This window comes from Ceratotherium simum, chromosome 27, assembly GCF_057802395.1.
Source record: "Ceratotherium simum simum isolate JZ-2026a chromosome 27, ASM5780239v1, whole genome shotgun sequence".
Taxonomy (NCBI): Eukaryota; Metazoa; Chordata; class Mammalia; order Perissodactyla; family Rhinocerotidae; genus Ceratotherium; species Ceratotherium simum.
The window spans coordinates 11,228,544-11,251,037 of NC_141926.1; the positions used below are offsets into that span (position 1 = coordinate 11,228,544).

General features: G+C 46.2%; 1 protein-coding gene across 2 annotated transcripts in view; it reads left to right on the forward strand.

Moving 5' to 3' along the window:
• Positions 1 to 4,090: 4,090 nt before the first annotated feature.
• The window catches only part of RUNX1 (RUNX family transcription factor 1), a 90,276-nt gene continuing 71,872 nt past the window's right edge, over positions 4,091 to 22,494 (forward strand). Inside the window, exons 1-2 of one of the 2 annotated variants that reach the window (XM_014786833.2) lie at positions 4,091 to 6,006; positions 12,254 to 12,410. In XM_014786833.2, coding sequence (XP_014642319.1) covers positions 5,737 to 6,006; positions 12,254 to 12,410 — 427 coding nt within the window. In that variant the 5' untranslated portion in view covers positions 4,091 to 5,736. The remainder of the gene's footprint in view (positions 6,007 to 12,253; positions 12,411 to 22,494) is intronic. The other variant, XM_087418121.1, reaches the window with a different exon arrangement.

A 22,494-nucleotide genomic window follows, 5' to 3' on the forward strand; every position in this document is an offset into this window, starting at 1 on the left:
AGCATTTAACACAGGTGCATTCTGCTGTTATTAAATGACAATATGACTCTCAAAAACAAATAGAGCTTGGCTTCTATCTGTTATAACCTAGTTTATTACCTTCATTATAGCATGGCAATGCAAAAATTTTATGAAGGTAAAATGTTTACTAAGCATCCCTAAATTTGAAAAAGATTAATTTGAAAATTTTCTCAGTTTGCTCTTGTGAGCTGCACAATTGACTTATGAAGTCAGAGTGAAATAGTCACACATCAACCACAGCATCCCATGGAAACACTCATATGGAAGAAGTGTGTAGCAGAAGAACTAAAGAATCTCAACCCCAAAGTAATTAGATTTCAACAGGGAAATAATCTCAAAGCCACTCAAGAGGGAAAAAAAGGTTTAATTAAATTTCAGTGTTGAAAACTGGATGTGGTATCCAGCAGGTTATTTGTACATACATTAACTTGTTACTTTTCATCGAAACATTCTCCTCCCCTGTGACATTAGTACCAAAGGCAGCAATTTGGTCCAGAACCACTAGCAAAATACATCCTCTGATTTTTATTTTCATTGAAACGATCACTGAAAATAGAAATAATTCTTTTAGAAACATTATGTTCTTAGAAATGTAATTTTTAAAATATATTACTCACAGAGGGAAATTCTGATTTAAGAGAATGGTTGAGATTCAAATCCTACCTTTATGTATGTTTTATTTTTGAGCATTTTAAAACAGCAAAACTGTAAAATATTTAGATATTTTCTGAGACCACCTACAATTATATATTTACCTAAAGTTGCAGAAGAAAAACGTCAATGAGCTGTTATTGTTTTCCAGTGCAATTGTTATTTTTCTTCCAACTAACCAAATACTACTTTAAAAATTTACTGTGAAAACTTACATTTCATTCCTATTATGAGCCTTTTTGAAATGTCCCCCATGCAGCAAATTTGGAAGAATATGTCACATAGCGTTCGCCCAACATACCGCTTCGTTGTATTTTTTTATTTTGTATTATGACAAAAGTAAATTTTAGTATTATTCCAGGGGAACACCAGGAGTGAATGTGGCAATGTTTCCTTTCCTTCCTCTCTTCGAGAGGCAGAGGAAGGGAAATTCTACATTGCCGCTAAAACGAGCGCTCTCGGTGGAAAGGAATTCTTCATTTCCTACACGCTGTTACTGAACTTTATAAGCTCTGTTACAAGCCGTTCAGACTGAGGGGTTCCCGGCACCTCTTAGCTGAGCCACATGCTGCCTGCTTTCCATTCATTTTAGTTCCTCACTAAGGAAGGCGCAGTGTTTTTTTGTTTCTGGTTTTAAAGTGTGCACCGAGCAGGGCGGTTACAGCTCGCGCAGATCCCGGGAACCCCAAATGCCCGGCGGCCCGATTTAGAATAAATCAGCAGTAGCTTTCTTTGCTATTATCGTCCTTGCCGGCGTTCGAACTTGGGATTTATTGGTTGAATCTCTTAGCTGAGTAGCGCCCACCGTGCCGCTCTTGAAAGGCGAAACTTAGTGCATCTATAATTGCACCTCTTTTCTTACCAAGGAAAGGAACTTGACCCTCGCCCGGGAGACTGCCAAGGACAATCCAACCCGCAGCCCCTCGCAGGGTTTAGGGTTTCATACCGCTCGAGCCCCAGAGGAGCCTTCTCTGACCTTTCTGAGCGGCGGATCGCCCCAGTCCGCTATATCCCCGAGTCAGAGCCCATTCTTGCCTTCGCTGCACTCCGGAGCCCCACCCCGCGTCCCCAGGGGTTCCTGGGGATGCGCTTGGAGGCGGCTCGCAGGAGCGCTTGGTTGGCTCTTAAGGGAATGCATTTGAGCCGAAGCAAAGGGTTGCACTTGGAACACGCCTCTAAAGCGAGCAGCGTTGATCCTGGGCAGGGGACAGCAGACGGGGAGGTTTGGCGACTGCACAATATTTGGAATTGCTCGGCCAAGGCGGAGAGCGGCCGTTTGGGGGTCTTTACACCTTAAATGAGGTTTCTTCAAAATCACTTAAAAAAAAACACACAAAGGAGTTTTCTATCTGCTAGACCTATTAAAACAAAGTGCAGCTGGATGCTGGGGGGTTCCGGGGAGTGTCAAGGACAGGCCCACCTGGGGAGAAGCGCGGAAGGCAGGACGCAGCCTGTGCCGAGGGCCCGGCGAGGGCGCCCGGGGCGCCTGCAGCACGGACGGCCTGGGGCGGCCGACTGCGGTGTCCGCGCAAAGGGGTTTCGGGAAGAGACCCCCAACGCGGGCCGGTCGGGAGACCCAACACCCTGCCTGAGGTTCCCGCGCCATCAGCTCCGCCGCGGGGGTAGCGGGGGCGGGACGCGGCCGCCCAAGGCTGGCTCCAGCGGCCGTTTCCTGTCGTTTCTCCCCAAACTGAAGTTCTTACAAGAGCGATCCGAAGGCCGCGCGGAGGGCCGGCGGAGCCCCGCGCCGTCGGGGGCGTTCCCGGGCGCACAGCGCGGCCGCCGGGCGCCCGGGGAGGCGAGCGAGGGCTGCTGCTGCCCCCTGGCGTCCGCCCTGAGCCCGCGGCCCGAAGCGCCTCCCCCGCGGCCAGTGTCCGCCTCCCGGCAGCTCGCCCGGCCGCTCGGGGCCTGGGGCAAGGGAAGCGGCCTGGGCGCCCGGGAAGGCCTCTGCGGCCGACCGCACGGCCCTGGCTTCCGTCAGGCCCCAGCGGCGGAGCCCGAAGAAAGTCTGGCGCGGCAGCCCCCCAGGACCCCAGCCGCGTGTCCGCAGAGGGGCAGGAGGCGGCGGGAGGGAGGGCCCCCGCGGGGACCGAGTGAGGGACCCACGCTCGGGGTGAAATTGAGGGCTCCTTGAGGAAAGTGGGGAGGGGCTCCTGCGAGGGGGGAGTGGGTGAGCGCCCTCCCCAGGGGATGAGGAGCCCCGCGGGGGACAGCCAGGCTGGGCTCCGTGGGCAGAGAGGGAGCCCCGCGGCGGGGGGAACGGGCCCTGCGCGCCGGGACGGGGGCGGGGCCCCGTTAAGCTCCGCGAAAATGCCCGCGGCGCCGCGGGGACGGGCCCCGGGAGAAGTTTCCGCCCGCGCGCAGAGCCGGGGTGGGTTCAGCGCCCCGGGCCGCTCGCGGGCAGGGGGACAGGGAGAGGAGCCGGGGCCGTTTCCGGGGAGCTGGAGGTGGGTGCGGGGCTCGAGCGACCCGGGCCCGGCGACGGGCTTCCTCGCCGCCTGCGGAGGAGCCGACGCTCCGAGGGCGGGGAGCGAGCCCGGCGGATGCTTTCAACTTTCCTTCCAGCCGCACGTTCTTGGGGGCCTTGTCTGATTAGGAAACTCCTGTGCTCGCCGCTCAGCACACACAGCCTGAGTGAGGCGCGCTGCGTAATTAAGCCGCAGCCCAGACGCGGCGAAAAACACCAATTAAAGAAAACAAACCGAGAGAGAAAACTAAAAACACAAAACCATGTTGTGAGAGCCGTCTGGCCTCATTAAATGAATCAGCGCCACTTCGCTGCAGCTGCCAACCGGGCCGTGGGGCCGCGCAGAGCCGCTCTCCGGCCAGGCCCTCGGCCCTCCGGCTCCCTCGCGGCCGAATCCCACCCACGCCGGGGAAGCAGAGGCTCGGCCGTGGGCGGCCGCGCAGGGCCTGGAGCCGCTCGGGGACTCCCGCCCCGGGCCCGGGAGCCCCGTGGGGGCCACTGCATCTCCAGGACGCGCGGGGCGCCTCCCTACGCCTGGTCTACAGGCCCCGGCCGCTCCGGGCGCTGCGCGTAGCCCGAGTCCTCCCCAAGCCGGCCAGCCTCCTCTTTCCACCTCCTCGGTCTCCGGACCGCAGCCGCCCGTGGCGCCCCTGCCCACTGCAGCCCCGTGGCCGCCAGCCGCGCAACCGCGCGCTTCTGCAAAGCCGCAGGGCCGCGGTCTGCACCGGGGCGGGGCCTCGGGCGAGCGTGGGAGCGTGTGCGTGTGTGTGCGTGGATGAGGGTGCGCGAGGAGCGCGGGGTGACCGCGGCGGCCGCGGACTCTCCATCCGGGCTGCGTACAGTAGCGCGCGGCGGCGGCGGGGGCGCGCGGGCCAATTCCAGGAGCCCGCGGCCGCGAGCCGCGCCCTGGCTGATACCGGAAAGGCCTGTGATTGGCCGGCGGCCGCCCCTATGCAAACGAGCTGAGGGAATGGAATTCCTCGGGCCGGGCTTACAGTAAAAGCACGTTCATTTCCAGGCACTCTCATTCATAGAGCCAGCGGGCGCAGGCGGGACGGGCGCCCCGCGGCCGGACCCAGCAAGGGTACCACGCTGCCCGGCCCTGCGCCGGCAGGCATCTCTTCCTGGGGCCCCTGGGGACACCAGAAGAAAGTCAACCTTTGCTGCTTCTCCTTGACCTGCGTTGGAGTTTCGATTTGTTTTTTTCTTTCTTTCTTACTTTTGAATGAACTGGTTTCTTGGCTGGATGGTTTAACTTCTTTCCTGGCTGTGAACTTTTCTCCGGTTGTTTCCTTTGACAACTGCAAGAGAAAGTACGCTGTGCTTCGAGGCGAGCCGTGAAGTTGCGTGTGCGTGGCAGTGTGCGTGGGAGTGTGTGCCTGCGTGTGTAACTCGAGCCGCTCTGTCTGTTTCGATCTGCGCTGCAGAGCCTCCTGCAAGGCCCGCTCCACCTGCTGCGGTTACGCGGTGATCGTGGGTATTGGCGTGTCCGCGTAGTTAACCGGCCGGCTCTGGGGCGACGTTGGAGGAAGATCTGATCTCGTACCGCCTGAGTCGGGGCTGACTCAGGGAGTCAGCGTAGACAGTGGCTGGCTTCTGAAGAGTGCGTGTCTGCGTGCGTGTGACTCGGCTGCTGCTCAACTCCCACCAAACCACAGGATCAGCCACAAACTTAACCAACATCCCCAAACCCGAGTTCTCAGATGTGGAGAGCTGTACCCTGAGTGTCATCGACTTGGACCTTATTTTATTTTTTAAGATTAGCTTTTCTTTGAAAAGCTGAATTTTCTGAACTGAGAATTTTGCCAGAATTGGAGAGAACATGACAAGTACTTCTAGCCCAGCCCTTCTCCAACTACTGAAGCTGTTTTTCAAGGCTACTTAAAAAAAATCTGCAGCGAACATTAATGGATTTCTGTTGTGTTTAAATTCTCTACAGATTGTATTGTAAATATTTTATGAAGTAGAGCATATGTATATATTTATATATATATGTGCACATACATTAGTAGCACATTTTGGAAGTCTCAGCTCTTGCTTTTGAGGACCGAAGCCTGTTTTGCATGATAAAAGTGGCTCTGAATATGGAAGACACTCGTGTATTTGGTGTTGTGTTGGGACTTTAGACAAAACTCACCTGGGAAAAAACTGACAGGCGATTAACTACTGGAGCTTCCAAACAATGTATTTGCTGGTCCTTCTGCTCTCCGCATAAATATTTTAGGAAGTGTATGGGAATTTTGCCTCCGGGAACTTTTGTAACAGCTAAAACTGAACTTAAACTCTCAAAACAAGACTCAGAAGAAGATAGTCTCCCTTGGCATTTGACTTTGGATTCTGGTCGCCTACTTTTTAAGGCACTAAGCGGTCGGTTGCTAGGAGCCCTGACCGAGTCTGAGGCTCATCGGCATAACGAGAACTTGCCCCCTCCTGGACTGTTAGTAAACTTAGTCTTTCCCCTCCCCCAGCCCCCCCGCAGCAATAAAGGCCCCGAACTTGTATGTTGGTCTCCCAGGAGCTGCTTGCTGAAGATCCGCGCCCCTGTCGCCGTCTGGTAGGAGCTGTTTGCAGGGTCCTAACTCAATCGGCTTGTTGTGATGCGTATCCCCGTAGATGCCAGCACGAGCCGCCGCTTCACGCCGCCTTCCACCGCGCTGAGCCCGGGCAAGATGAGCGAGGCGCTGCCGCTGGGCGCCCCGGACGCCAGCGCCGCCCTGGCCGGCAAGCTGAGGAGCGGCGACCGCACCATGGTGGAGGTGCTGGCCGACCACCCGGGCGAGCTGGTGCGCACCGACAGCCCCAACTTTCTCTGCTCCGTGCTGCCCACGCACTGGCGCTGCAACAAGACCCTGCCCATCGCTTTCAAGGTACTCGGCCCGGAGCGGGTGGCGGGAGGACGGGCGGAGGCCGGCCGAGGCCGGGGGCGATCCGGGAGGGCAGCGGCCTGGCGGGCGGGGCCGGCTTCTAGGAGGGGCCGGCGCTGCCCTCGGCGGCCCCTGGTCCATCCCCCTGCGCTCGGGAGACGGGGGATGCTGCGTTGCCGTGGCGACCCTCCCGGGGACCCGCCTCAGCCCGCCAAGGCTGACTCCCGGAGGGCGGAAAAAATCAGGATGCCCCCGAAGACGTCCACAGTGGGCCGGTGGGGACCTCCCTGGCAGGGGTCCTTAGCTTTGATACAAAGTAGGAAAAGTTATAACCCCAGCAAGGACTAGCCTGTCTGCTCCCGTGCTTCTCCCCCACCTCCGGCTTGACTTCCAAACCATCCTGACTCCCTCAGATGGAGGCATCAGGAAATAAAACGGACATACTTTTATACCTTCGGGTCAGTGCAAGTAAACTGATAAGGAAAATTGTCAGGGCTTCCCACCGCCACCCCCTCTTAACAGCCCGATAGGAATTAGCATGTTCAAAGTCCACAGCGGGCGTAGTTAAGTTTGCAAAAGTTTTCTGAAGAGTTTTTGCGAGCTTCCAGCCCGCTCCTGCCAGAAGCCGCAAGTAGCGAGTCCTGTTTCTTTTCCTGGAACCCTCCTGAACGTTATCACTGGCTCACCTAGATTAAGCCCGGGGCAGCGAAAGGTGACAAAGCTGTCTTCCGCGAGCCTGGAGTCTAATCGCCCGCATTTCTGTTTGAGGAGGGGGCGGCGTGGACCAGGCGGCCTCGGCGGAGCAGCTCCAGAGGGATCCGTTCCCTTTTCACCCCTGATCTTGCCCTAGCTTTCAGCTGCCTTTAAAAACCTTGGCCTTCAACGGGGATATATAAACAACCCCGGGCGTTTTTAAACAACCATCCCACCACCCTGGCCGCAAACAGCAGAAATTTAATTTCGGCGATGGGGATTCGGTTCTTGGGTCTTGGGTGGGATTCAGATGGGGCAGCTTTTTAGTACAATCAGTGCATTTATTGCTGTTCATTTAAAGGGCGAAGGCAGGCAGGTGAAAAAAAAGCTGTAAAGATCAGCTGCCCTCTCACTTTATTTTTAATCTGGTTAAATAATTGTTCCCTTTAAGGGGAGATAAATTTAATATAAGTTCCAGGCCTCGACCGGATCTTGATCTAGTTAACAATGAATAATGTTCACTTTTTTAAGAAGTGCTGTCCGAGTTCTTTACTTTTAAAGCTTTATACAAAGCCTTCCAAACTTAGATTATGATTTCTAAAACAACACAAACAAAATGTGCAGTTGGCTATGTCTTTGGAATTGCCTCCTTTTCCTCTCAGTTTTCTGAAAGCAAGAGTTTTTGAGGGGGATGGAAATGAGGACAGGGTGGACCAGCCCCTGGACTCTTTCCTTTCTCTTCCTCCATGTATGTAGATTTGGGTTGGGAGCCCATTTCAATTTTGTTATTCTAATCCCTTTACATAAACAGACTCAGCCAGCGGATCCCCAAAGCTCTTTCTCTGTGAAAGGGGACCTGACAAGGTTGGGCCCTGGGGTCACTTTCAGATAAGGGCACAGGGAAGACAGGCTGATAATCAATCAAAGGGTCATTTAAACCGGGGTGCCCCTGACACACCAAGGGAGTGGCTTCTAAGGGATCTGTGGCTTCCTTTGGGGTAAATCAGACTCTCTTCTGGATCTCCCCTCCTCTGCCAGGGAACCCACGCCCACATATATTCAGAAAACTGAGTGATTAATAAAGAATCTTCAGGAGTTGAAGTGATGTAGTTTCTCAAGCCACCCCATGAAAGTATTTATTTTTTTCTAAAAGAATGAAAAAAATTGTATAAATTGCTTTTATGAACCATCAGGGAATTCCTTTTAGCAGAAATCTTAATGATAGAAGTTTCCTTTTAAAAATAGCTTTTGACAATTCACTGAAAAACAAATCTATTTTGTTTTACTGAGTGAGAGTTTGTAGGCTACTAAAAGGTCAAGGTATAGATCTCTTGAGAAAGTTCAAGTAGGTCTTGAGAACATTTGGGGACGGGAAAGGACAGCAGAGAAATCAGACCGCTTGATTAATATCTGTCACCACTCCTGTCCCTGTAAAGAAAGGCCTTTTCTGAAGGAGACCTGCTCACTGCATAACTGAAGGAGCAGACAAAATTTTCAGTGAGAGGGGAAATGCAAAGGTTCTGGATAAAAGCAAACCAAACTTAAAACGTGACCGTGGCCCAGCTGATTCACTGTGTGTCCCTCTCCACCCACCCACCTCCCGAGCAGTTTCGACAAAAAATTATTACTTTACAATTTGAATTTTAAATAAGCCTCAGACAACCTCTTTAAGAAGTTAATCAGTACAGAATTATTGTATTCCCTGTAATAAGGAGGAGACAGTGTGAAACTGATAAAATCTGATGACATTGATGAAAAGAGCATTTAAGTGATTCTTTAGGAGTCTTCTGAAATTCTGCATGTAAATCCTCTGCTTTACTCTTTGAAACTAAAGGGAGATTTAAAATTATGAATTTTCCTTAAAATAGATTAAAATCATCCTAATGGCTTATCCTGGACCCCAAAATGTACCCATCTCTCCATTTTTCCCATGGAATACCTTTATTTTTTTAGCGTAAGACGGATACATATTTTTCTACTGAGAAAATCTTAAATTTGCTACATATTACCCATTATTTACAGAAGCAGCCTAAAAAGCTGTTTGGATGACTTAGGATCTATTTTGTCATAGTGTAATATTACAGTTTGTTTAGGCCCTCGTACACCAGAGTCAGAAGGCATGAACATGCCTTTTGCAAGTTCAAGGGCCTTGGATGCTGACAGTTATATTCTTTTCCTGAGAAAGAAATAAGTAATGTGTCTGTCGTCAAGATCAAGGTCCCTAGCTATGCCTTAAATGTCATCTCAGCTGAATTCTTAAGTTCCACTCCACAGCTTTCTTTGAAACACTGGAAAATTAAGGGATTTGAAATAAATGAATTGTAACTGTAATTTCAGCCTAATTAGAGTTGGTTTAAAATGCCAGTTTGAACTATGAACAGGCTAGCCAGAGCAGTTGAGAGAGATTCATGTAGTATAGAGCAGGGTTGATATTCTGCCCAACTTCCTGATACTGTAAAAACAGAGAAGTAAAACAAAATATGAGATATCCTTTGGCCAGCAAGTCTTTTCTTGTCTGTTTGGTCTGTGTTAAAATGTAAATGTTTGTGTTTCTTTAACTATTGTTTATAGCTTTTCATTCCAGATGCTTCTTTTTTCTGTTTGAAGTTAGGTTTTTTTTTTTTTAATTCTCTTTATATTGCCTATCAATGACAAAATCTGTATCAAATTAGCTGATATGTTAGTTTTAATTTTTTAAAAAAAATTTTTACCTAGTCTAAGTGTGCTTTTTAATAATTAGATGATAGGCATTATTAATGTAATTTCACTGGATTTAATATTCTCGCCATTTCCCCGGCCAAAATAATCCCTCCGAGATCAATAAAAGGCCAAGTTAATGATCTTTGAGCACCAAAATATCTTGGACTTCTGCTGCCTTTTTTAACAAGGGAGAAGTGGGAGTTAAACTCCGATTTTTTTGAATCTCAAATTCCAACATCAACAATCTTTTCTTATTTAGCCACGATCATCTTTTTAGTCTGTATTTGTTTCTGCTTGGTGAAGGTCTCATGGATTTGCCAAGTAACTGATGAGGATAGTTTTGGAAAGATGAGTGAGGCGCAGGCATGGAGCACTCTGGGAGGAGCCAGGGGAAGGAAGGTGATTTAGAATACATTTTAGTAGTTATAAAACCAGATTTATTTATTTTAACTTCTTTACAGATTTTGTCCCAACAAGAGTTATTGAGTTGGAAAACCATGTCGTTGATGCAGTCCCTGTATACTTACTGAATGTTGAGTTAAAATAGAGAAGCCAGGTCGCCACAGGGAGATGGGGTTGAGGAAGTAAAATTATGGGTTCCAGGAGGGCATTTCAACACTGTGAGCTAATTTTACAGAGGGAAGTGAAAATAGGGGGGAAAAAAGTGGAAAAATTTTTAAGAGACTGAAACGAGAAAAATAAAGCAAGCACATTTTGTGGGAATAGAAAAAAATGGTAACAATAAATAACTGAGCAGGGAGATTTACTTTAATGATGTTCTTGAAACAAAAGGGAATTGTCATATTACTGCTCTTAATTAATTGGCAACAAACATACTTAACATGGGAATTAAATACCTAATTAGATACAGGAATAAATAGCTGTGTTTTTAAATCTCCCTGATAGAAAACATGGCTGACATTTGGATGGAGAGGATTAGAAAGAAAGATAAAAGGCCTACACCTTGCTTGACAGTGCAAGTTGGATAAAATAGATGGGGAAAATGCCTGCCTATTGCCAGGAGAGTTGATTCTCCTGGTGTGGTCTTGAGGTGTGAAGGAGGTCCACTCCTCATAGTAAGTTAGTTCATTTTCCCTGTCACACACCTTAGAAGCCAAGAGCTGAAGCATCGTAAGGAATAAAAACAATAGACAGTCATCTAGATGACACGGGAAGGGGTAATGACTAAGCAGACGAAGAAGATGGGAAATTTGAGAAACATGGCTTTGCTATCATACGAGCGAGCCTACGGCAGCCTTATTTACAGGCAGAAACAGAGGACTGAAAATATAGGTATTACCTCCCCAAATTATGTAGCAATTACTAGGTAAAAATGGGGAGGTGCAAAACGGGAAAAAATAATCACTGTGGATTGCTTTACTCTCACAACTCAAAAACAAAATGAAGAAAATGATTATATAATTACAATGATTAACACAAATTTCACTCTTTACTGAGAAAGTACCATAAAGAGTATCAGAAAGGATAGGAACAAGTACAACTTGAGGCATTTTCATTTGAAATTCTATGACCACTTTTAGAAAATAGAAACAATGGAAATATAGCTAACAATAAATGTCTAGACCAAGAAATAGTTTCTAGAAGGGTCAAATGATGACCAAGAAATGGATACTACTGCACGAAGCATAGTTGTGCCATGCTCTTCAGAGCATTTTACCTGGAAATCATTGCTTTTTTATTACCTGAGTATCAAAAATATTTATCTACCAGTTTTCTTCAATAGCTCTGATAGGAAATCCATTCCTATTCAATTACATTAAAGGAATTCCTCTTCAAGATGAGCTGGGTTTGGAGAAAACCTCAGTCATCTATCAGGACATAGTTATGTATCAGGGACTCACAGGTATGAAAATGCGATGCAGTTCCACTCCTGAATTCAGAGGAGCACGTAAGAGTGAGCACCCCCCCTCTCTGAGGTCTGTTGATTCTGTAATTAGTAATAAGCAAAGAGGATATTTCTGAATTTTTTCCTTGCATGCCAGAATTCACTGCTAGTGAAAATCAAGATAATAGAAGCAAGCAAGGAGTTTCAAAGATCAACTGCAAAGGGACAGTTTAAGTCATTCAAGAATTGTCAGCAATTCAGTTGTAACGATTGAATTTATTTTTAGCAGAAATAAGTTTTAACACTTAAAAGTAAGGTTGGCCCTGTTAGGCCTGTCATTGGAGATCTGGACAGGTGAAAGATGGGTTAGGTTATAAACTTACCAAAACCAGACATTCTGTTTCTCAAATATGAAGAATTAAGAAGAGATAATTGTATTCATGAGAAGGCATAGCTTTTAAAGTCCTTGCTATAGTTAGTCTTGTTCCAACGGTGCCGTGTGACCTTACATGGCTATATTAGGTGGATGTTTTATGATTTGAAAGTTTGTATTTAGTTACGCATGATGGAATTAAAAGTAAATCTTCCCATTAATAGCTTTTCTGTCATTTTGCTTAACTTGTGATTGCTATTCCTTTGCAAACTAAAAAGTATCAGCTAAGGGGCAGGCCTGGTGGCATAGTGGTTTTAAGTTCACACACTCAGCTTCAGTGGCCGGGCTTCATGGGTTCAGATCCCGGGCACAGACCTATACACTGCTCCTCAGGCCATGCTGTGGTGGCATCCCATGTACAAAATGGAGGAGGATTGGCATAGATGTTAGCTCAGGAAGAGTCTTCCTAGAGCAAAAACAGGAAGATTAGCAACAGACGTTAGCTCAGGGCCAATCTTCCTCACCAAAAAAAAAAGTATCACTTAATGTACATTTAATTTTAGAACAATTACTACGCAAATGACATAAAAGTTTATAACATTCCTGATGTCTGCATTTGTCCCTTGGCTGGTGTTTAGGTAGTGGCACTGGGGGACGTTCCAGATGGTACTCTGGTCACTGTGATGGCGGGCAATGATGAAAACTACTCAGCCGAACTGAGAAATGCTACCGCAGCCATGAAAAACCAAGTCGCAAGATTCAATGACCTCAGGTTTGTCGGTCGGAGCGGAAGAGGTATGTATCTGTCAAAACTGAACTTGAATCACAAAGTATTTACATGGCAACAAAGCCAAATTTCAAAACTTCTAGAAATTTCTGTCATGGGATCCCTTGAAACGGTCTTTCTTCTTGTTATTACTATTACATCAAGCTTTTAAAAAATATTTATTTAAAATTTAATTTTTTTAATGGAATCTAGCTTTACATTATTGCCTTCTATTATTGAATTGGTTTAAGACTGATTTGGAACATGCAAAACCTGAATTGTGAATTTCAAAGAAACCCCTCAGATCTTTACTAAAATGTAAAAATATAAAACTTACCATGATGGAAACTAGGATTATACAATTGGAGTTCTCTGTTTGGTAATTATCAGAAATCTACTTAATGGAAGCCTTTAACTTAGGATCCATGTGTCATCTGTGACAAGTGACAGAGCTTCAAATGTCACTTCTAATAATTTTAAGGGATCTATAGTGTAAGGATTATTGAAATGTGGTTTCAAGTAACCTTATGTATTTATGGTAAAATATGAAGAAATAATGTTAGTATCATTCTGATTTGGTAAATTTGATGGCAATATGACCTTCCTGTTATATATAATTTGGATGTGTTATTATTATTTGGGGGAGAGGTTGGGCCCAGTTAATATTTTAGGTATGAATGATATTGAAAACTGGATTATTCAGAGGAACTATTCCATCAATGAGGTTCTATGTGTTGTTTTGTTTTTCTTTGCCCCTTATCAAAGTATTAGAGCAGGAAGAGGAATATTGGCTCGTTGTAATCTCCTTTGGTTTTCAATTATTTTCAAATATTGTGTTTTCTCTGGATTTTAAGAACCTAAGTTGTATTTTATAAATAGCAATAGTACGAGAAATTTAACTGAAGGAGGTAGGATAGCTTGTTTTGCAAAACTCATTTTTGTAATATAGTATTGGATAAGCTTACGAATAACAGTTATTTCGAGTATAATAAAAAGACCCGATAAATACCTAAATAACAGTAGATGGCTCTTGTATTGAAAAAAATAAAAGTATAACCAATGGATATTTAAATATGAGAGTAATCATAACTCTTTGTGAAGGCATTCAAAAATATGACAGTCTGTGTTCTTAGGGAATTTGATTAGTTGAGGAGGGGAAGGGGATAAAGGCGTGTTGATTTTTTTGGCTATTGTTTTTACTATCCTAGCTGTCTGGAACATTTTCAAAATAGAATCATAGGTGGAGAAAATTAAAAAAACTTATACCGTGATTGAACATATATGTTCATAGTACTAAGTATGTTAATAATAGGGTAATACAAAGAAAATTATATCTACTTATTGACAGTATGAGAGATGCTATAAGGTATAAAAGCATAAGTCATTAAATGGGTTCACTTGTTATATTAAAAGTCCCCGCCTTTCAGTAAATGGAATTCACATTATGATTCAGAGATGTGTGTTTAGAAAAGATCTTGAAGGCTTTGGATGAGTAGCTGGCGGAGTGGATGAGAAGCCAATAAAAAACCAAGGCCCCACTGCCTGGTCCATGCCTACCAGCCTAGCTAAGACTCTTAATTCAATTCTTGTGGATTTCTGCTATTAGGAATCGATTGCCGAGTGTCATTTGGTTGCATTTCCAGAGAAAGTAATATCATCATTTGCAATCTACGTGTCAGGTTTTGGTTATAAAAGTTTTGGAAACTATTTAATGGCCCATGCCAGGGACATTTTCCCGTAAGAAGTTCAGTGGTGGCTTTCTGGCAATGTGCAGTAAGTCGGTGATAATGAAGAATGAGATTTTGAAAGCGGCGAGCTTCCTTTTCTGGCGTGGAGGGCTGGTCTCTCGTCCCCCATTGGCCATCTCTGTTTTGAGTGGGTGACTAAGAGGTGCTTGTGTTTACTTGGGTAGCAGTGAACTGTTTCCCCAAGGTGTGGATTGTTTGCATTCGGCTGCCTGATTCGTGCCAGTATGCCCTTGGGTTTGCATAAACCCCAAATAGTAAAATAGCCGTAACCAAGGCTGGGCTGTCTTTTGATAACTTGGAACAGGAAAATTAATTGAAACGCCATAAATGGACACTCTCTGTTTTGAACGGGCTCTGTTCCCACGAGTGATAAAAAGCAATCTAAAATACAGGAACCCCAACTGCACATTTGACCCAATTATGCTTACCACGTATGTTGTCGGTCTTGAGTGATTTTTTTGGGGGGGTGGGTACTACAAGCTGTGAAAAGGCCCCCTTCGAGTCTGTCTCATAATTTCTCTCCAGACTCGTAAAATACAACTTGATTTTACTCTTTCAAGTGTAAGTGTCAACATCAAAGCCTGCCAGATTTTTTTTTTTTTGCAATTTGCTTCCCATTACAGAGAGAGCAGATGATTCTCACTAATTTTGACAATTAGTCTTAATCTTCCTCCCTGAATCTTTTCCTTTAAAAGTTTCATTACATTTTATGAAGCGATCTTAAGAATATCTACTGTTTCATTTTCTGTTTTTGAAAATGTGCCTGAAAACATGTCATTGACATCCACACACCACGCAGTGGCCGAGAAGGTCCCGGCTGTTGGCTCATCTCAACATTTCAATGCCAATTTCACATTCTGTCAAATGGCACTGGGCTGATGGATTCTCAAAGGGGCCTGGTGCTCAGTTCCAAATGAAGGGTAGAGAAAGAAAATCTTTTTTCTTTTCCCAGCCACCAGTCCATGGGGATTGTAAAACCTCGTAGAATTGCCAGAGGTTGAACATGGAAGGGTTTTTCTCTGTTCTACAAAACTGATCTGTCTGGGCGTTGGCTGACGTCCAGGATCACAGCTCCTAACCTCGGGTTCAGCCTGCAACTGGGAAAACCTGCCCGTCCAGCTTTTAAGGCCTTGCTGACAACACTGGCCCCTAAAAAATATTCATGAAGGCTTCAGCAGTCTGAACCTTCTTCCTTTTCTTCCTTCCCCTCCTTTCTCTCCCTGTCAATTTAAATCTTGCTTAGGGTATATCTCATCCTTGGAATTTTCTCAATTTAATTCAGTATCTCCATATAAATTGGCGTTCCTTTACAATGGAAGAAGAGACAGCGGCTCCCTGGAGATGAGAGATTATGTTGAGCACACACGTTGTTGTTCAGAACCATCCACACTTAACCACTGGTTCTGGGACTCTCCCTTACCTGCAGAGAATCCAAGTTCAGGATCAAAAGGAATTCTCTTTGTCGAGGTTAGTTAGTAGCTGTTTACATCAGTTTACACCTGCAGTTCAGGCAGGTGCTATTGATACTTTCAGTTACAAGAAAGTGCATCACAGCTGCAGCTGAGAGACATTTAACAAATTTTAGCAGTGAAATCTGTGAGTGCTTCCGTCTTGTTGGAGTACTTAATCAGTTGGAAAGGCATCGATCAATTGGGTAATACGACTTTAGTTAATTCATTTTAGAACCAAAGAGGAAATCTACCAGACCATATCATCAACCACATAGTAAATGGGGGGAGAGAATCCACTCCAAATTTCCTTCTAATTTTTCTAAGAATATGATTTTTAATCCTTTGGGAACATCATAGATAATTTTGAAAATCCTTTGGAAGCCTTCTCCCAAGAGAAAAAAATGCATATGTGCACTTAACACACACAGTTTCATGTATATTTCGGTTTCCAGGGCTACTAAAGCGCGTTTATGGGCCTTCCGGGGATCCATGGACCCCCAAGCCAAGAATCTACATATTTGAAATTTTCCTTGACCATGGAGGGTCAGCCTAGCACTGTGCTGCGCATTGTAGATAACTGGAAAATGAATAAATAAATGAATAAATGAGGTAGATGTTCTTCTTGGCCCCTGTGCTGTTTTGGTTACACCTGTTTTTATTATAGCCGGGACCTGGTTTGTTTAGTTAGGAATGTAGATCCCGTTCAAACTGCTGGTCCAGACCTTTGAAAGGCCATCAGGTGTGCCCGCACGTAGCTCCTTGCAACGAGGAAGGACCCATTTTATCATTGAAGTGGCAGCCTCTTCTCTAGCGACTGCCTGGGCCTCTGGCTGCAGAGTTGCAATGTGCATTCCGCCACCAGCCCAGTGAGGACACATGTTCTCCGGTCTGTTGGGACAGGGTTTAATTTCTCGGTGGAATTTGAGTTTATGTTGACCTCCCTGGCAACTTTAATCTTGCCCACTTTCAAAATAGTACCCTTTCCCAACGCTTTTATAAAATGAAATTCCTTCATTATGTTCTTGCTGTGGATGCCTTCCCAGACATAATATTTACTCGGTCACAATCTAGGTTATTGCATATTTGGGTAATGTTTGTTACTTAAGGCATGTTCATTCTTAAGTTATTTTACATTATTTGGGGAACAGTGTGAGGAGGTAGCCTCTCAGATGAGGGAAAGACTGTGGTTGAGATGAAGAGAAGGTACATTTAGAAAAGGATAAACTGTACTGGTATTTTAAATGAAAAGAGACATGTCTTTATGGAGTGGTTATTACTGAGAAATGGTCTGAATGACTCACAATACTGTCATAGGATCCAAGTCATTCTCTAGTCCATCACAGACTCATATAATAGGGGAAGGAAAAATTCATCTGACAACCCCAGAGTTGTTCATGGATAACATTCAAGATAATAAGCTGGCTGTCAGACCTCCTGGAGAGAATTCTAAGGAAAAGACATGAATTGTATTAAAACCAACTCTCCTATTTTTTCTCCTTTTTTCTTGGTTGTTATTGATCTATATGTTAAAATAATATATATATTATTATAATATTATGTATTATATATATTATATATATATAAATCTGTTTCCAGATTTCAGTGTGGGCAAATATGGATGAAAAAAGACCCAGCCTCTGATACGCCAAGCCCCAGGCAGCCCTAGCAAATAATCCCTTTAGATGGCAGGTCCACAGCTTGTGTCCATGTAGAATTCATCTCGAGAGATCAGGTTTCTCGTTCTGTTGCACATTTGCCAATAAAAGAGTAACAACACTTTCTTAAAGCAAGTTGCTCCCTGCCCCCAATCACTGCCACCATCAGTCACCCAATAACCAGTCTCTGTCCTGCTTAATGCCATGGCAGGGACCAAGGAGAAAAGCTTTCTTGAAAACTGCTTGTGCCTGGAACACGCTGTTTCACAATTTATTCCTTCTTGGTGTGCTTGCTGATTTTATGAAGTGCCAGGCAAAGCTGATGGTGTCAGACAGCTTGCTTAAATTGAGATTATTTGTATGAACGATATTTCAGAGTTGATGGGCAGAAGCTAGACTTCTCTCCACCCACCCTCCACCCCTTCCTTGCCAGCCAGCTTGCATGGGGTTGAGGTCGTTCTTTTTGGTGGGGACAGAGGACTATCAATCAGAAAGTGCCTCTGAGAGAAATGGTTGAGTGATTTTTAGAGCTTCCTGTTTCAGCAGCAAGCATCATAGACATAAACAGTGATCCGGCCAACGGCTGCAACGCTGCTCTGGTTCTAATAAATCAGTTTCGTATTTTCTTTTTGTGCCGGTTGGCGAGGGGCAAGAAAGGGTGGAGAAGACTGGCTATGGAAGAACATATTCGGTGTCTTTTTTTATTTTTAAAGAAAAATTACTTGTTGAAAAAGAGAGAGGGTGTACTCTCTGATGACTGTTTTCTTTCTGTTGATTAAAAAACAAGTTCAGATCAGTAAGAGGATGTTTATGCATAACCACATACTGTCCATATGGAGAGGTTATGTTGGACTTTTAGCCAGTGGGGTGCGTGTGTGTGAGTGTGTGTGTGCGCCCATACTTCCACTGAGAAGACTCTTCGGACCAAATTATCTTTGGGGACTGAATCCATGCTCATAACATCTCATCTGAAGCCCAAATGAAGCAATTAACAGAAATTAATAAGTGAGCAGCGTGGATTTAACGAGCTGCCTATGAGTACTTTCAAATGTGCCGGTTTTATCCGCTCACTCGTGGGGCGTGGGGGACATTGCTTCTCTTCAAGATTTTTGTATTTATAAACATGCATTAGTGGACATCAGGCACGCCTACCCTCCAATATTGGTTCTGGTGAGAGTCCCGCATTCAAAAGAGACATCTCGTTCCGTATTAAGAACGGAGCTATGTGAGCGATTCGTTTTGTTTGGCGCTGATTTGGGCTTCCAGCATGTTGCTCAGCCTCTATTAGCCTATATGGGGAAGCGTATCCCATTTAGAAATTCCATTTTATGTCACTGAACTTTCTCCAATGAGAGTTTCAGGGAGTTGAGGACCCATAAATCGTAAAGTGATCGCAATAACCTCCTTCGAGAGACTCGTGGCCGTTCTGCTGCAGGATTCAAAATGCGCTTCCTCTGATTTCCCCGGTGAGGAAGCGTTCATTTAGGAGCCACTTAAAATTGTGTTTTTCGCAAAGAGGATGTAAGCAAATTTCCTGTTTATTTTTCAGCTCAGATTAATCCCTGCTTTTACCTTGAGATTTAAGACCGTCATGAAGAATGCACAGGCAGCCCCGACTGCAGAACCCACCACCTGCCCCCAACCTCCTCATTCAGGGAAACTCCCAGTCTGGTTAATGGGAGGGCTGGCCTGTACCCTCACAGTGGTGTGTGGCCCTGCCTGAGTCACCTTATGCAAACAAAGGAGACTTTCCTTGGCTCAGACAAAGGCAATGCACAGGAATATGGGCGGTCTGAGCACACACAGTTGGTGATCTGTGTGCTTATCAGATCTCGGCAGACAAGGCGAGGAGGGATGGGCCCGTTTGGAGGTGGAAAGGCTCCAGTTTGCTCAAGGCATTGGTTTTAAGTTTTTATAGATGTTTTTCCTTCATTCTACTTGAAACCAGTGTATAGAGTACAGTCAGCATCTATGTATGTATCTATCTATCTATCTATCTACCTACCTACCTACCTACCTACCTATCTAGCTAGCTATGTATCTATCTGTCATTACTGAGGAACTGGTCTAAGCTCATCTCATAATCAGGCTTCATTTGCCTCTTTATTTTTTTATGTTTTATTTTTTTGTGTGTGAGGAAGATTAGCCCTGAGCTAACATCTGTTGCTAATCCTCCTCTTTTTTTGCTGAGGAAGATTGGCCCTGGGCTAACATCCATGTCCATCTTCCTCTACTTTATATGGGACGCTGCCACAGCATGGCTTGACAAGCAGTGCATCGGTCCGAGGCCGGGATCCGAACCTGCAAACCCCCGGCCACCAAAGCGGAGCATGCAACCTTAACCGCTATGCCACCAGGCCGAATTTGCCTCTTTAAATGATGTCTCTCCAGTTTGTACAACACTGGGTCTTTCCAAATGTTCTGCCTTCGTCATCCTATTTGAAACCTCAGGCCAGGTCAGAGTGGGTATCTTATCTACCTATCTGCTTATCAATTTTGGTGATGGTCTCACTGAGTGGTGCCCAACTGGGGTGATTTTGACCACCAGGGACATTTGGCGATGCCTGCAGACGTTTTTTTTTGTCACCACTGAGGTGGAAGCAGTGTCACTGGCATCCAGTGGGTGGGAGCCAGGGGTGCTGCTCAGCACCCCCCAGTGCCCAGGGCAGCCCCCCGAGAGCAGAGATCTGCCCGATCCAGAATGTCAGTCATGCTGAGACTGAGACACCCGTATCCAGCTCCACACTCCTTCAGAGTAAGTTGTAAAATGTCTCCTCTGGCCCTCTTTCCTAACACTTCTTGCCTCTCTACAAAATTTATGAAAAACGTATTTAAAAAGTTCACACAAAAAATTAGAGAGCATCACTGAATATTGAAGTCTTTTTAAAAAATAGGAAACGTACGAGTGTCCTGTGTGCATAGAATTGTACCATCTCGGCACATCCTGGCTCGGGGAATGTATGGTGGCTGGAGGGAGGCTGGGGCCGGGTGGGCAACCCAGCAGAGGAAGCTCTTCCTGGAGGACACACCCGATGCAGCCACACCCTCAGGAATGTCACACAGGTGCAGGTCCACAGGGACCGTCAGAAACAATAAAAGTGCACTGTTGGCTTCTCAGTGCTCAGCACCACCCCCCACCCCCTCCCAATGCTTCAGCCAGGGGACCACAGATACAGAAACACGAATTGATGTGAGTGGACACTGTCCACTTGAACTAAAAAATGCTAAAAGCAAGGTCCTGGTATGCATCACCTACAGACACCTTGCAGGCACCAAAAAGGGCTCGGTCTGCACACCTGAAATAAAAACGGAGGAAATGCATGAAAGGGGTGGAGAAGGAACCGAGGCCAATATGCCGGCCATCTCTGAGACAGCCCTGGGTTTGCTGCCACAGGCTGGGTTTGCAGGTGCCACAGGCAGACAGCTGGCCTGGTTCCTCCAGGGCTTTCTCCCACCTGCCCTGACGTGTTAGTTCTGCCATCATCACCTGTTCTCCATACTGAGATTCAGGGAAAGATTGCTGGAGAGAAAAGTCTGAGAAAAGAGTCTTCTAGGTGTTTTTGGTGCATCAAGGTGGTGGCTGCCGCAGGTCGAGTGTCGTGAATACGTTTTGCTGGGCGCGCTCTCCCTGGTTATGTTTGCTTGCTTGCTTTTACACTGCATGGGGACCCTCATTCCTAACTTTCTTGCCCCAAGTATACATCTGCTTCTTTAAGCTCCCCTCAGTAAAGCAACCAGCTCCCCGATTCAGCATGGAGATCAGTTGCGTGTCAAATAAATGAGACTAGGAAGAGTGAACCGTCCAAATGGGAGTTCCCGGGCAGCGTCTGCACCAGGACGGCACAGGCCCACATGCTGCTCCTAGATGTGCCTGGGAGTGAAGGTCGCTGGGGAAGGAGCTCGGGAACAGCTGTGGCATGCACGGGTGCACGGCAGTGGTAACTGAGACCCATGGAAAAGACATGAAGATGTGGCCGGAAGCCCCCAGGAGGGGGACTCCCAAGAATTTTCAAATCCCAAAGATTCAGTCCTTAACCAGAAAAGCACCCTGGGGTGTCATCAGTAGTTAGATCAGTGCCAACACAGAGCAGGGTCTCATTAAAAATCTTTACATGAGGGGCCGGCCCAGTGGCATAGCTGTTAAGTTCACGTGCTCCACTTTGGCAGCCCGAGGTTCGCAGGTTCAGATCCCGGGTGCAGACCTACACACTGCTTATCAAGCCATGCAGTGGCAGGTGTCCCACATATAAAGTAGAGGAGGATGGGCACGGCTATTAGCCCAGGGCCAATCTTCCTCAGCAAAAAGGGGAGGATTGGCAACAGATGCTAGCTCAGGGCTAATCTTCCTCACCAGAAAGAAAAAAAAAAGAATCTTCAAATGAGTGACTACCCCAGGACTCTTTCTACTCTGGGCCTTAGAGCCTAGTGGTTAGTACACAGACTTGACTGGCTTCTCCACTCAGAGGAAGATGTCTCTTGCCCGGCACTATCGACATTTAGGGCTTATTACTCTTTGTTGTGGGGCCATCCTGTGCATTGCTGGATAGTTAGCAGCATCCCTGGCCTCTACCAAGTAGCCAGTAGCCTTGTCCCTCCCAGTCTGACAACCAGGAATGTCTGCAGACATTGCCAAATGTCCCCTGGGGAGGTGGGGTGGATGATCGCCCCTGGTTGAGAACACTGGCTTAAAGCTGTGTGTCCTGAGCAAGTTACTTAACCTGTCTGAGGCCGATTCTGCCTTTGTCTATGGGGCCGGGGGATACAGTGAGGATTACCTGAGATAAGACACACTTTAGAGGTTACTACTTTGCATGGTAAGATCTGGTGCAGTGACACTCACTCTGCAGAGTAGATGATGGAAACTCTGTGAGCTGGTAACAAACAAGAGCAACCAGGACCTCCTTTTTTGTTTCTCTAAGTGGATGAGTTTTCCAGGAGGGAACATCAACCCTTATCCTCCTTCTTCAGCCCCACAGAGTTCTCAGGTCCCGAAAGGGTTATCCACAGCAGGCCCTGGGATTTCAGATTAGCAATGGAAGAGACGAAATTACATATGTACTGTAATTCGAAGCACTGTTTTCATGGGAAAAGGAGTTCTCCCAACTCAGCCCTTCCAGCTCTTTTGTCCAAACATTAATGGCGTGCAAATATTTATGATTCATACATGCCCCTTTAATTCCCGATCGTATTTTCACAATCAACACTGCGCTTTAACAATGAAGCAGAATAATCCCTTTGTCCTGTCACTAGGCTCTGCAG